Source organism: Lagopus leucura, unplaced genomic scaffold (assembly GCF_019238085.1).
Source record: "Lagopus leucura isolate 7727_CA_CO unplaced genomic scaffold, USGS_WTPT01 Super-Scaffold_100043, whole genome shotgun sequence".
NCBI lineage: Eukaryota > Metazoa > Chordata > Aves > Galliformes > Phasianidae > Lagopus > Lagopus leucura.
Genome location: NW_024962290.1, coordinates 973,457 through 988,786, shown reverse-complemented (window position 1 = coordinate 988,786; position 15,330 = coordinate 973,457). Strand labels below are relative to the sequence as shown.

Here is a 15,330-nt window from a genome sequence, read left to right as displayed (position 1 = left end):
CTCCTCTTGTTCTTCTGATGTATTCTTTCCTGAATGCAAATTCAGCCTTAATTTAACATCCTTGTTCAAGCTGTTTTTCACTGTTTGCTGTGTTTGACCTTCTGAAATCCATGGGCCTGCTGAAATGAGGAAAAGAACTTCATCTGGACTCATGAGCTCCTGGCGAGGCCAAAATTTGTTTTGGCTTCTGTGTGGGTTAAAGCCCAACTTGTTAAAAGTACATCTGTGCTTGAATACTGGTGCTGGAGGCCAAATCTTGTTAAAACCACGCTGTTGAGGCATGTTTTAGCTAAATGCACCTCCACATACTGTGTTGTGACTACAGTTTAAGCAGAACCAGGGCATATTAAAACCATTTTGAGGTTTAATTAAGATATAATATCAAAAGACTATGGTGTTTCTAGATAATATCTGCTTGTTAGGCAGATAACTGAAGTAAAGCCAAGGTTTTTAACAGCTCTACAGGAGCCCTTGATTAAATGATTTCAGTCCTAGAACAAGAAATACCTGAGGCATGTGTCACCCAAGCACTCGGTGTCTGACGAGTATGACAAGCACAGCTCTGGGAGGCTGTCAGTTTTAGGCACGCAAGCAGTAAGCCAGGTTCAGTCAGGTTTTTATGTTACTAAAAACTAATACCCTGCTCTGATATCTTCCAGGATGGTGCTTGGCATGTCTGCTCAAAGACCAGGCCGTATAATAGAAGCAGTGCTAAAAGACGAGCAGAATTTAAGTTGTATTTCTTCTTCCCACTCTGCCCCCAGCTGCTGCTGGCTCTGCATGCAGGACAGTTACTGCAATTCATCATCTCCTGACAGATGAGTGTACTGAAATAGAATGGCATAATCATCTTCATCAGTGACCTGGATGGGGGGTTAGAGTCCACCCTCAGCAAGTTTGCTGATGATCCAGAGCTGGGAGGAGTGGCTGGCACACAGGAAGGCTGTGCTGCCGTTCAGTGAGACCTGGATGGACTGGAGAGCGGGGCAGGGAGGAACCTGATGAGGATCCACAAGAACAAGTGTAGAGTCTTGCACCTGGGGAGGAGTAACTGCATGCATCAGTACAGGGCAGGGACTGCCCTGCTGGGGAGGAGCAATGAGCCCACAGTGTGCTCTTGTGGCCAAGAAGGCCAACGATATCCTGGGCTGCACTGTACAGAGCATGGCCGGCAGGTCAAAGGAGGTGATCCTCCCCCTCTGCTGTGCCCTGCTGGGGTCACATATGGAGCGCTGTGTCTGGTTCTGGGCTCCCCAGTTCTAAAAAAGATAGAGATCTCCTAGAAAGAGCCCAGTGGAGAGGACAAAGATGTTCAAAGGGTGTGGACTATGTCCTGTATGAGGAAGGGCTGTGATCCCGTGGACTGTTCCTTCTAGAGGAGAGAAGGCTGAGGGGGGATCTGATCACTGTTTCTGAACACCTAAAGTGCAGGAGCCAGGTTGGTGGATGTGGGCTCTTAGTGGTGAGCAGCAGTGGAACTTCAGCTCGATGCCCCTTGTTCTCTATGATGCAAGGAAGAACTTCTGTGCTGTCAGAGTGACAGAGCGCTTGTGGAGTCTGCTGTATGACCTGCTGTAGAGAACCTGCTTTAGCAGGGAGCTTGGCCTTGATCTCTGGAGGCCCTTCCCAGCCTCCTACAATTCTATGATTGATTCCTTTTGATTCCTTTTATGGGGCTTATTAATTGCAGCATTCTAGGCATCTTTGATCCTGAACTGATAAAAGTTGCACAGTTTAAACCCTATTGCTGGGCTGCTAACCTTGTCAGAGGAGACTTCATGCTTGACTCCCCCATGCCTTAGTCTGAGATCAGCTAATCGCTCAGCTTTTCTCTTTCAGTTACCTCCCTGTCTCTGCAGTGTTTCCAATTGTAGCAGTGTGTTCTCCACTCCGAATATCCAGTGTTATTAGCTCACATCTTTCTTTCCTTGCTAGATGGAGAGTTCCATAAATAAGGATTCTACTTAGAAGCTATTCCTTGCCGTGTTTTCACTGAAGCATCCACAGGGATTAAATTAGCAGACAAGCTGTTTTGCATCCTTTGCAGGATGCTCTTGGAGGTAACCTGAGGTCAGATCAGCATCCACCAGTCTGGCCTCAGAATAGACTTTGAGTGGTTCCAAGCGTCTTGGTGGTTCCTTCAATTAACTGCTTCCTACAACCTTAGTCAAGCAGAAGGTGTTCTGAAAGTCTTTGGCCTGCCACAGATCGGAGAAGAAGCAAAAGAAAATTCTGCTAAGCTTTGTTTGTTTGTTTGCTTCAGTTCTTGTTATCTTTGGAGGAAATTGCTGTGTTTGCATGCAGTAACTGCTTTCTGAATCTCTCCAGATTGTCAGCTCACACTGTCACTCCCAGTATCTCCAGTCTAAACACTGTTCTCCACAAGTAAATCATATGCTCACAATCATTTCCACCATTTTGCAAGGCTGAGAGAAGAGTTGGTGCAGGAAGGGGTGCAAATCCTTTTAAAAAACAGTGCTAGCTCTTCAATTGTAATTCAGAGTGTGAGTTTCTCTGGAGACTAACAGGCTGAAAAAGGAGTGAATGCCTGAAAGAAAAGCTTCCAGCACTTTGAGATAATGGCATACGTTTTGATGTTGAAAACCTCAGGAGCTACATGTAGGGAGGCAGAAATGAGGAAAAGAAAAATGTCTCACCTCTTTGTCTGTAGTATGAAGTGAATGTCAGCTGTGTTGATTTTCTTTCTTTCTTTTGCAGCTGTTGCACTGTGACTTTGAGGATTTTCCTGAATAATGAAGAGCTAGAGATTATTTCTATAGGAATGTGATTTTGCCTGCTGGTCGCAAAGTGGACCAGTTAAACCTTATCTGAAAACTGTTTTCTTCTGTATCCGCTGCTGGCTGTGATACATAAATCTTGGTATTCCTTTAACTGTTCAACAGTTGCACAGCTGTTTTAAGAAGTGTTTCACCCAGTCTCATAAAAACGCACACAACGCCTTTTCCTGGTGCACTGTTGCTAATTTATTTTCATTTTTTTGCTCTGCTTAATCCCAGGGACAGAGGTCTGGCCTCCAGGAGTTTGTCTGAAGTACGTTGGGGGAGACCAGTTTGGCCACGTAAACATGGTCATGGTCAGGTCCCTGGAGCCCCAGGAGATTGCAGATGTCAGCGTTCAGATGTGCAGCCCCAGCACAGCAGGAATGTATCAGGGACAGTGGCGAATGTGCACTGCCACAGGACTGTATTATGGAGGTGAGTGATGCCTTTCCTGGCACTTCTTTGTGATATTCCCATCATAAAAGGTGCTGCTGTTCCCCTGCAGACGCTCCCCTGATAACAAAGTGATAATCTACCCATAATCTTTGTGTGATTGATTGTAAATGCTGTTGATGTGACACTGTGCTGTGCAAAGATACAAAAAGTAGCAGTTGTGTTCTGACCTTGGTTTCCATATTGAAAATGTTGTGCTCTGCTGGTCTGGTGGGCAGTGCTGCAGTCAGGTCTGAAAGACAGAAAGCTTGCCTTCAGTGAGCTTTGACTAAAAGCAGAAAGGTAGGGAGGTCTGCCAGCTCTGAGACTAAAATAGAAAGCAGAGAAAGCATCAAGTGAGCTGCCTTGTTGTCTTGGTCAGCACAGAGCTGTTTTCTAAACACTGGCACAAATTGCAGATGACACAAAGCTCTTAAAAACAAAGGAACTGGTACAGTTCTCCTGGAGTCTCTTATCCTGTCAGAATTCTTTCAAGTTTTTCAGTGCTGATCATCACAAACTACATACAAACATAACATCTAAATGGCATAAACCCAATCTGACAAGTCTAGGAGAAGTTTTAATAGATAAACTTGGTAAACATCTACTGTGAACTGGTTTTCTGTGTTTAAAAATCACTTCTTGATAATTCTGTGCAATGCCTTGGGCTGAGCCACTAGCATCTTCATTCATTTGGAGTCTCGCAGTCATTTTTAGCCAGCTGTAGTTTATACTGAGAACAGCTTTGTGTCTGTTTTGGCAGTTGGGAGTGTCACAAGTACATGGCTTCTGAGTGAGAGATGTTAGTGCTGGGAGTCAAAAATAACTCCTTGCTCCATTTCTTTGGCAGAATTGTCAGCAGGAGTAAGGCTCTGCTGTGTTGCCGGTGGATGTAACTTGTCCTTGAAAGGTGTGCATAAATTAGGTTGGAAGGTAGAAAGGCCTGTTCAACTTGCATTGCCTGCCACCAGCCTGTGTGTTTATTAATCCAAGGCTTTCGTACATGCCAACAAACAAACAGCTTAAGATCTCACTAAATTTCCTCAAATTCCACACTTTGAAAGAAAACCGCCTGCTAATTAAAACCTTGTTGGCAAGTAAGCTTAGAATCAGGGCTGCCTTTGCTTGGTGCTTATTTCCTGAGCTCAGATCCAGCAGGAAGGCGAGACCCAGGGCTGCTGTGCCTGCTGTGCCTGCTGGCTGGGTGTTGGTCAGGCCTGCACCAGGGAGAGCCAGAAGTGCTGTGTGGGGTTTGGGTGCCGGCAGCGTGCTGTGCTCCTTGAGCAGCTTGTGTAGGGCGGATCTCACCGTCATTAATTGGGTTACAAACTGCAGGCTAACGAGCCGCCTTGCACGTGGTGAGTGACTGCAAGGAGAGTTTCAGTGCATCGGAGCTGTCTGTGGAGGTGGTGGTGGTAAAACTGCACAGCAGTAGCTGCTGCCTCCCTCCCTTCCCCACACCGTTGGTCGCAGCACAGAAGAGCCCCTTGCAGGCTGGCACTGTGGGAAAGCTGGAACCGGAATGATGTCACTTGAGGTCCTGTAATTAGATCAGCTGAGATTAGGTATTGCTGCTGTTGTTAATTTTCTAGCTCTGTGCAGCAAAGCAGAACTGGAGCACGTTTAATGGAGAGGTGGGGAGGGAAAAAAGCAGTAGAACTGAATTTGGATATGTACCAAGAAATGGGTTTATGTGAATATGCCCTAGTGTTTGCATGGAGTACAAGGTGAATTAGTAAGAAGAAAAACAATCTTATCTGTGTACGAAAGACACACGTTATGTAAGAACTGATGGGCATTCTTATTCTAACCAGTAGTTTGCAAACTTGTGTAATAGTTTACCAGTCTAGATAGGTGTCCACCTGCTGGAGACATGTTGGAACTAGAATACAGATAAATTAATGTGAACTGCAGTAAATCTATTTATTTTCCAAACAACCCTTCTTGGTGTGTATGGCTTTTAAGAGCCAAACCTTTTAATGCTAAACAAAAAAAATTACCTTTTCTTTACCATCAGAGCATATTGGCAGTGGTTTTGTCTGGTTCTTGTTTCAGTCCTGCTGTATAATCTTGGTTAAAGTCACTTACAGTTTTCTGCTTTCAGTGCATCCTGTTGGTGGAGTGAAGTATGGAGTTTCAGGCTGTCATGTCAGCTTGTTTTTTTGTATGTCCCGACCTGGTTCTTTAAGTTCAGTAAAACTGCCTTGGGTTTCTTGAAAGTTTACTCTCCCTTAGTGCCTAGCCACTGCTTCTGATGCTCTGTGTTAAAAGCAATCCATCTTTTTTCCTATTATAAGGAGTGAATTCGTGTCCTGTTTTTTTTCTCCTTCTCTCCCCATCTCCATAATCTCCACCCAGTTATGACCCAGGTCTTTCCTTTTCCTCAGATGTCATCTGGGTGATCCTCAGTGTGGAAGTGGGAGGACTTCTAGGAGTAACACAGCAGCTGTCATCCTTTGAAACGGAGTTCAACACGCAACCGCACCGCAAGGTAGAAGGAAACTTTAACCCGTTCGCCTCTCCACAGAAGAACAGGCAACCAGATGAAAACAACCTAAAAGACCCTGGGGGTTCTGAGCTAGGCACAATCAGCAAAAACACGTGGGGGCCTGCTCCTGACCAAATTGAACAAGATCAGAATGGACTGTCACAAAACTCTGTAAATCTCTCCCCCAGCAGTCACTCGAACAACTTGTCGGTAGTGACATACAGTAAGGTAGGTGCCCTGGGAGAACAGGAGAATGGGTAGGTGATGAGACTGTGCTGTATGTAATAGTTCTTCATTACAAACTGCAAAGCCCTTCCCTTCTGCTTCTGCCAGACCTGCTAAGGAAGGTTTTGAATTTGACTGTCCGACTCTGCCAACTCCTCATGTTATATTAAAATACTTTTGCCTCTAATAGACTCTACCAGATCCACCTTTTCTTTTTGTTTTTGCTTCGAGTCCTTCTTAAAGTTTATATAATCTTGTCTGGGTGCTGTAACTATCAGTGGCTGGAGCCTATTCCAGCTGCATGTGCAAATAAGTCAAAATATCTCTCAAGATGTGTTCCTGAGTTTTACATAATTAAAAAGAGAAAACATAACCACACCTCCAAAACTTGAGATTAACCAGATGACTTCTGTTGTTTGTTTTGTTTTGTTTTAAACTGGTGTGGAGAGACTGCAGAGCTCAGTGCTTTGGTCCCAGAAGCTATTGGTCAGGAGCAGTCAGAGGACTATTGCTGTGTCCTTGTCTTGTTTATAATTGTAGGTGACTTTTAAATTATCTTTACTTTAAACCTCTCTCAAAAGCTTGCTTGGCGGATGCTATAAGAGTCTGAGTGATATTTTGGCTTTTTATTTGCTTGTGTGTGAAAAATGAATTGCAGGATTATTTACAATTCAGAATCCACCTGTTAATGCAGCCAGTATGTGTAGGTGTGTACTGTCTTATGTCAAGCTAGTTTGATTTTAAAATCCTTCAAAAATGCTTTACTGTACTTTAAGCAGGCTGTGTAGGACAATAACACTTGGTTGCTGAATGACTTAATAAAGCCCTAATGTTAGTTCACCTACAGCACTTTAGTTCCTAACTGGATGAACTCCCTGTCCTCTACCAGTGGATCATACTTTAGTGTCCTACTTTGCACCATGGCTATGCATTTTTTTTAACTGGTGGCATGCATGAGGATAATTATTTGTCAGGCTACAAATCCTCCTCCTTGTGTTTTGCACCCCGAAGATCAATTTTTAATAAGCTCTGTTGGCTTCTGCTTCAGGATTTTCACTCACTAGAGCTGAAATGGATGGCTTTGAAAGTAAGTGCAAATGAAGTCTTTCACCTATCAGCTCAAATAGAACCTGGGTTAACAGTGACTGGAGGTCACTGCTGTTGAAGAGCTGCTGGATGGCACTGAAAACTTTCCTAGCAGGGTTTGCTGGATGGATGGGCTGTTGTCTGCTTTAGCAGAGGCATCCATAAGTTTCTTTGCATGAACTTCACCTCAGGAGCCTTGGGTGGAGGGTGCTGCCCTGCTGTTGCTGGTTGTACACATCGCAGCAAAGTTTGGTGGGGAGGGGATGGAGATGGGAGTTCTGAGTTCCAGCTTTGAAATGCTGGAATTGCCTCAACCTTTCACAACTTAAATACAAGGTTCGATTTAGATGGGTGAACTCCCTTCTGTTTTGGTGTCAGCTTTAGACCGGAGGTAACTTTTCTTTTTTAATCCTTTTCCCCCCTCGCCTGCACTCTCAGTGCAGGACTTGGCAATTGCTTTGTAGTTGATTTGCACTTGCAGGTGGATAGATTTGGAACTGCTAAGAGATGCACTTCAGAGAAAGCTCCTGCACAGAAATCCTGGAAATGGGGTTTTGGCAGTAATGTGGCCTTTGATATATTTTTTTTCACTAGGTCTCTCCCTATGGAAAATTCCTTGCCCTTCCTACTGAAATTAAGGTGATGTGAGTGCCAGCAGGTTGGGTGTATCAACAGGCTCTCGTGGCTGAGGAATAGTAGAATATTTTGACTTTTCTAAGAGTAAGGAACGTGCCTATTGGAGATGCAGAGGACTTGGCATGTGCCAGTTATCTGCAGAGAAGGGAAGCCGGGGAAGAGACTGAGGCACTACAAAGATGCTCTCGCTAAATTTAAGAGAACTGGTCTAGCTAGTAACCCAAAGTTCATGAGCATTGCTCTGATGGGATGAGTCATTATAACCTAACCCCAGACATAGGCTGGGCGGCCTTCCTTCTCTTCTTGTTCCTCCTTATCCTCACAGCATGTGGGTGGTTTTGGGGTAGATGTGAGGTAAGTCTTGTTTCTTGTTTACTTTTAGAAGGGATGACTTCTGGAAAGAGGATGGGCTGTGCAAGAGGTTCATTGATCTGTTTTTTTTTATTGAGGTCTTTTGTCTGTCAGTGTTTTCTGTTTGTGACCTACAACAAGTTAGCTTTTGTTTTGGAAGCAGTTATTGAAGGTAGGTGTGAAGATGAGTTTTGTTCCAGCCGTGCCCTTTCTGTCCAGGGCAAGAAGCATTATGCCCCAGATTTCATACCCACCTTGGTGCAGTGCCTGTGGTGCAGCACAACTCTGTAGTGAACAGATCTCAGTAGCTTTGACATCCTAGATATTTGGTCTCATCTTAGGCTGTCTGGTGAACACGTTTGCCTTCCTGGTTTAGGTCTTGTACTGTTGTGTGCCTCCTTTTCTCCCAGAAAGATTTGAAGCTTTTGGGAAGATTTTTTTTTTTCCTAAAAAGGAGTAATGTGTGAGCAGCTGAGGCTCACCTTACGTGGATAAGGGCTTGGTGAGGTGATGTTAGAAGTATTAAACCACCTGATGAGCAGGTGGTGTGCAGCTATCTCTGGGTAAAAGCTCTGTCTCATGGCCTGCTTCAGCTGGTCCGCTTCCCCCTCCTCCCTGGAGCCTGGACCTGGACTGCTGATTGAATGGGAGAAGGAGAACTGTGACATTTGGAGCCACTGTCCTGTGACAGAATAATGATGTGAGAGGCTTGATTTCAAGGTCTGGAAGCAAAGATTACTGTGGGTTGGCAGTCTAGATACTTGGATATAGGATACCTGAATCTTATTTAACTTGGGCAGAACCTCTAATATCTTTATTTCCTTTCACGTCCCCAGATAGTGGATTGAACTCCTGATCACGTTTAGCACAGCATCTGGTGAGATGCAGTAAAGGAGGAGGTTAAGGTTCAGTTTAGGCCTGCGTCTTGTATTTAAAAGGGTTATAAGCCCTCCATATTTCTCAGATTGGTGTGAAGGCTTCCCCTCTGCAGAGGGATTGTGAAGGATCCCAGCCACGCAGCTGCATGAGACCGTGAAATGCTGGAGATGAGACGAGCTGCTCCTGGTGGCTGCAGTTGTAAAACATGCTGGAAGTTGCCAGACCTTGTCTGCATTGCTTCTTGCTCTGGTGCAGCTGAGCAGGTGTGACTTGTCCTCTAAAATTCCCCAGTGGAGCCAGGATCTCTGCAATGCTGATGTGCCATCTGCTGCTGAATGAGGCTGGTGTTTGAATGTTCCACACGTGGAAACAGTCAGAGAGCTTCTGTCCAGCAGCACAAAGCACACGGCATGGATGCTGTGCTCAGTGAAACAAACCTTCCTAGGGAGATAAAAGACTGTTCTGTAGGCAGATAAGATGAAACCTGTGACACAGTTGAAAGAAACTGAGTGTGGTCTTTATTCCTGCTGTACTGTATGCCTTCCCTGGGTCCATCTTGCTCACCTTCTGAAATAAACTGCTGGAAGGTAGATCAGGGTCTGCGTTCAGGGCATTGCTTGAAGCATGTTGTTATATCTATTCCCAGTGGAGTTTTTTTGCATGTTCTGAGAATCAAACATGCTTTAAGTGCAGGATAGGATGCTTATCTCAGGGCAGGGATGAGCTGTATTGGAATCCAGATATACCCATGCATGGGTATTTTATTCTCCTCTTTGGCATCGCTTTCTCTCTGTATTCTCAAGAGAGATGAGGCTAATATAGTTTCCTTCTATTTACTTGCTCCTGTCTCATAGCAACACTGTGGAGGTCACTGCTGCTCTCTTGTGACAGTCTTTTACATTAAAAGCACAAGATGCAGTCTTCTAGAGCCTGGGAGTTAAATTCCTTAATGAAGAAAAGAAATGTACAGATTAAATGTCTAAACGGAGATTTGAAGCGGATAGCCATATACTGACACTCATATTGTATTTGTCACTTATATGATAGAAGTCTATAAATCTGTTGCTGAGTTTAGTTGCCTGACCGTGTGAATTGAGGTATTGCTGCTTTCCTTGTAGTGCAGAAAACTGCATATGGAAGTTCAGAGCTGCAAAGATTCGCCCACACAAAACAAGTTGCATTGTCACTGCCACTGCAAAAGGCATTCTACCAGTTGTGTGATGCTAATCTGTGCTGTTCCTTGCTCATGCTGTTCTTAAAAGGTGATGTAATACAAGCATATGTGGAGTTCAGAGTGCCACCTTATTTCTCTTGCTGTATTTATGCTCCCCATCATCGTTCTGTGTGCAGCTGAACTCTGATCTGTGCTAAATTGCAGTTTTATATACCTAGGGGAAACCAAACCTCCCTCTGTCCTGACAGCCTTCTCACTGACTTCCCCTCTCCGAGTCTAAAAGCTGCTGCTGCTCCTGGAAGTATCTTCTGCCAAACCAGGGCACTAATGGGCATGTTTCTGGAGTACCTCTGTCACCTTCAGATAGTTTCCAGTGGGAAAAAAAAGTCCTGTTTGGGTACCAAACTATATTTGTAGGTAAGGAAGATGCCTCAGAAATGTGCTTACTTCCGTGTAGACAAGAAGCTCCTTCTGTTCTGGTGTCTGGGCTTTAAATTGGACTGTTTAACACATGGCTAAATTGATTCAGAGCAAAGAGGGGAGAATATTGGACTTGGAACTACTGGAGCTAGTCCTTGACAGCCACACTGCTGCACAACACATGCAGGTTAAATTGGGGTTGCATGAGCTGGTTTGTTTATCTGGTGAAAGACTAACATGTTTGGGTGCTGCATGTTAGCTCATCCATGAAGACAAACAGTCCGTGTGCTTTTGGCCTGTGGGAAATGTGGTACAGTGCAGTTTTAGCTTCACTGTGCTCCATTGCAAGCCACCAGTTCCCTGCTTTTTATCTCTGCGGACTAAAAGCACGCCGTTGATTAAGTTACAGGAGCAAGGTTGTTGCATGGTAACTTAATCGTGTAGCTGAGCCCTCGTTCCTTCGTCAGCTCTGTACATCTCCACTGGCCTGTAGTGCTTGGCAGCTTGCATCAAACTCCTGTCTCTCTTCAGTGTACCTCGTCTTGAACTTGCCTCAGTTACAAAGGTGAAATAAAGATAGCTATTTGAAAGCCTGTGTTGTGATGGTTTATGAAAGATTAACTTAATCGTGGTTTCATTTCAGTGCTAACTGAAAAGGCTCTGCTTTTTCACAAGTCTGTTTGAAAAGGGAGTTGAGTGATTCTCCCATTTATTTCCTCACATCCAGGTGCTGTGGGTGTGAATGTGGAGGCTTTGCTGTGCTTGTCTGGCCTTTCTTCTAGCACGAGACCATAGCATTTACTGAGCATAGCATTTCACTGTCCCAATCTCAATTCCCTTTTAGACAATGAAGTCAAATGATTACTTAAAACAATTTTAATGTGCAATGTTTGCTTGAAAAAACAGGGTCCTCTGTGCTCGTGTTTGTCTTAATAGCCAGAATGCTTTCACCAGCAAGTTAGCAGTTACTTCTGTGGAAGACACTGGAAGAACTGAAAGTAAATTTGCAAAGCTGCAGCTGAGCTTTTCATAAAGACAGCCATTTCATTGTGAGAATAGAAGGGAGTTCACCAAAAATAGGGTGAGACACTCAGCTAAAATAACTTGGGAAAACTGCGTTGGCATGCAGAATTATTTTTGCATGTTTATGGTGTGAAATCTTGCATACAAGGGATAATTATTCTTGGAAGCGCCCTGTAGTGGAGGTTGGTATTTGCTTTGCAGCATAACTGCAGGCTTTATGTACGAGGATGCTGTTATCACTGTTCATTGAATAAATGTAAGAGGAACAGAGGTCTGCAAAGAGCTTGCACCTTGCTGAGGAAGAGCAAAGTGTTCTTCCTGCACAGAAGGTTTCTTGCTGGAGGAAATCAGGCAGAATATGCTCCTAAAAACAGGATTTATATTTTTATATTTATATATATTTATATTCAAATACAAAATATATTGTATTTGATAATACAATTACTTAGATTGCTGCTCCTTTCCTGACACGTTGCTGTCTGTTCCCACCCAAGTCCCCGGGCTTTAACAAGAACACAAAAGCACAGAGCTTAACGAACTGCTTTAGGATGCAGAAATGTGCTTTTAGAATCATTTGGATTTTCTTTTTTTTTTTCCCCCCACTGGAAATATTCAGAAGAATTTGAACGAATGCTTCCTGCCATCAGTGCTAAGTTAAAACAGATTATTTCCTTCCATGCAGGAGGGCTGTTAGGTCTGATGCCAAACCAAGTCGACACTGCCTTTAAGAAACAAGTCTTTTAACTCTTTGTAACTTCTGATATGTCCTAATAAATCTGATAGGTAAGTGAAGCTCCACCAAGAGCTCCTCACATGCAGTGTTGTGTTATGGTGGTCCCGTGACCAAAGACTTTGGGCTCTTTGTGATGAAATTCACTGCATGCAGAGAAGTTCCCCTCAGTCGGGTCCTGAGGCTGCCCTTAGCACTGCTGCAACAGGGAGAGGAGCTCAGCTGGAGATGTCAGCCTGTGGAGTGCAGGGTAGCAGGCAGCACCAAGCCTTGTGTGCTCAGTAATCTAACCATAAAGATGAGCAGACCCCTGCTTTTAGTTAACATGCTGTTAGCGTGGTAGTTTAGCTTTAAAGTACGTGCTGTGTGATCTAGTGTTTGGAATTCCAGAGGCTTTCCCTGAAAACAAGGTTAATATCTGCTGTGCTGGGGCTGCCTCTGCCCACAGAAAGGCTGGTGAACTCTTCCCGTGTCTGACTGAAGCAGAGCAGCCTGTGCTGTGTGCTGATTAACTGTGGTAATTCTTCTGTGCCGTGAGGAGAGGAGTGAAAATGAGCAAAAAAAAGGTTCTGCCCGTGCTGAATGTCAGTGATGGGCTGTGCTGTGCAGCAGGCAGCACCCAGCAGAGGGAGCAGGCAGCGCCGAGAGAGCTGTGGGCTGGGGGAGCTTGCAGGATTGTAGGATTGCAGTCACTGCCTGCAATCGAAGTGCTGTGCGGGCAGCTGCAAAGGTGAAGCAAATCCTGGCAAATGTCTGTACAGGTAATGAGCAAATCCTGCCTTCTGTCTGCAGGTACAGAGCTGAATCCCTTCGAGATGGGACTGTTGATGATTGGTGTTTTTAATGCTGTTTTCATTCCCTGCCCTTCGATTTATTGCACAGGTCTGTGTGCCTGCTCGCGTTGTTTTAATGCAGGTTCCCTTCTGCTCTTCCCCCTGTTGATAGCAGCGATGGTATTTCTGTACTGCTAGTGGGAGCTCCTGCTGTCAGAGGCGAGCTGTTGTGCAGTCTGCTGGGTGTTATCTCTTGGAGATAACACAGGCTGGGGATGCAGTGTATTCCTAGGGCTGAGGTGTGCTTGTTTCCCATCACTTGTGCACATTTCCCTCTGCAAACAGCAATTTCCAGCTCTCTGTTTTTATTTTCCCCTTATTTCCCAGTTAGTTTTTAAGATGTCCTCTTCAATTGCTAATCCTCTTTGGGCTGAATTTTGAGAGCTGCTGGTAGATGCTTCATTTGACCACTGCCTTGTATTTTGCCATCTGATATATCCTAAGGACTTAACTTTTTTCTCACTAGCAGTATCAAAATAATTGGCTTCTGATAGCACCTGCATTGTAACGGATACCCAGTGGGGCTCTGGAACTTTTGCAATGGATCTCAAGGTGGTGCAGCTGGTGCTTGCTGTGTGTGAGCCATGTTAAAGGATCATCGTTTCGTGGCCCATGCAGCAGGTTGTTAGGGAGCTGCAGCAGAACATGCAGGAAATAATGTTTCCTTTGAGATCTTTCCTGTTAAAAGGTGAAACGGTGAAAACTTGAAGTCAGAGCTTCCCTGAAAGACAGAGGATGGCTCTGTGCTCATTGAGCTGTCTTAGCCAGCCAGGGGATGGCCTGAAGAAACAAAGCTTCCAGCTCTGATAGTGGAAACAGAAGCTTTTCCTCCCTCCTCTCGCTTCTGACCTCAATGTATACCTGGATCTTATGGGAGGGTTTGGCGTGGCTCTGACCTTCATCACTGTGACAAACTTTATCTGTGGGGTGTGAGATCCATTGCCTGCCTGCTCACTGCTTCGATCAGCAATCCAGTGTCTCATCAGGAACGATGGGAATTAAGACAGGAGCTCCTGCTAACTGGAGGCTTGTCACTAGATCTGTCAGGCTGCTCACTTCAGAATGTCAATGAGGGGACAGTGGCTTCTGTTGTAAGCTTTTAATTTTTTGCTTAAGCGTTGTGGCTGACTTTCACTTGAAAAAGAACGTGTCCTTAAGAAGTGCCTGTGATGAATGTGGAGTTCAAAATGCTGCTTCCTCTTCAGTGGGCTTTTCCATCAGTTATGGCCTTCCTGTTTGCTGTAACCTTTAGAATAGACTTGTGAGACTGCAGCTGTGGGCCTTGCAAGGACAGCAGCATCCACAAATGGCTTTTGCTCTGGTGTAGGAGCTGTCAGCAGTTACTTATTTAGCCCTGTAGCACCTGAGAAGCGTTTTGCCCGGCTGTTAGCTGGCCTAGGTAACACGTGGAGGAGGTAAGTGGATGGCAGCTGGTGTGAGAGGGGAGAGCAGCTCCTTTGTGAGCCTTGGTGAGGCTGGAGAGCTGGGGCTGTTGCTGTGATGGGTGAAGGGTTGATCGGACGTAGCACTGGGATGGGATGGGCGTTATTTGTAGGCACGCGCTGAGCGCTTTTGTTTCTTGCCTGTTGAAATTGATCATGTCTCCAACTTTCTTTCAGGGTTTCCACGGTCCTTATCCCTTCGGACAGTCTTAAAACACACACACACAAAAACGGGTATCGGCAAGAGGAGAATTTAACAGAGAACTGACTTGTGGGGGAAGGGAGAGGGGGATTCATGTGGCAAACAGACGCGGCGTGGAGCCCCCTTCTCTGCCTCCATGTTCTGGATAAAGAAGACAAAAAAAAAAAGCCCAATAACTTAAGACTGTTTCTGGAGGAAAGATCTCAGTATGCATGTGTGAATGCTGAATTTCAGGAGTGCTGTTTAATGCTATGAGAAGGAAACTATACCAACACCGTGATTTTTTTTTTTTTTTTTTTTTTTTTTTAGAAGTCATTCTCACACAGGATAATTAGGTAGCTTGAGAAGTTTAAGAGAGAAAATGAAATGAAAAAGCCATCTTTTTAAGCAATTTTGCCTACGGAGCGGTTGTAGTTTGAGCAAATGTTTAATTTGTTTCTCTCCTGTTTTTTAAATAAGGGGCAGCGTGCATTTGTGTGGAACTGTCATGTTTTGCTTGTTACCCAATGGACGTTTGCTTGGCATCTTCTGGGGGTTTGTGCAGCGACTTCTTTGTGTTGGATGCGTTTGAATGGCGGGTTGGGTCTGTACCCAGCTCAGCGTTTTTAATTTCACTTCTGATTTTATTT

General features: G+C 44.8%; 1 protein-coding gene across 2 annotated transcripts in view; it reads left to right on the top strand.

Moving 5' to 3' along the window:
• The window catches only part of ILRUN (inflammation and lipid regulator with UBA-like and NBR1-like domains), a 28,269-nt gene extending 13,251 nt beyond the window's left edge, over window positions 1-15,018 (top strand). The window contains exons 3-5 of one of the 2 annotated variants that reach the window (XR_006181221.1): window positions 3,018-3,215; window positions 5,600-6,461; window positions 14,677-15,018. Coding sequence is in view for 1 of the 2 variants with exons in the window: in XM_042884085.1 (XP_042740019.1) it covers window positions 3,018-3,215; window positions 5,600-5,928; window positions 14,677-14,712 (563 nt within the window). In the remaining variant the exon portion in view is untranslated. The remainder of the gene's footprint in view (window positions 1-3,017; window positions 3,216-5,599; window positions 6,462-14,676) is intronic. The other variant, XM_042884085.1, reaches the window with a different exon arrangement.
• Window positions 15,019-15,330: the final 312 nt, after the last annotated feature.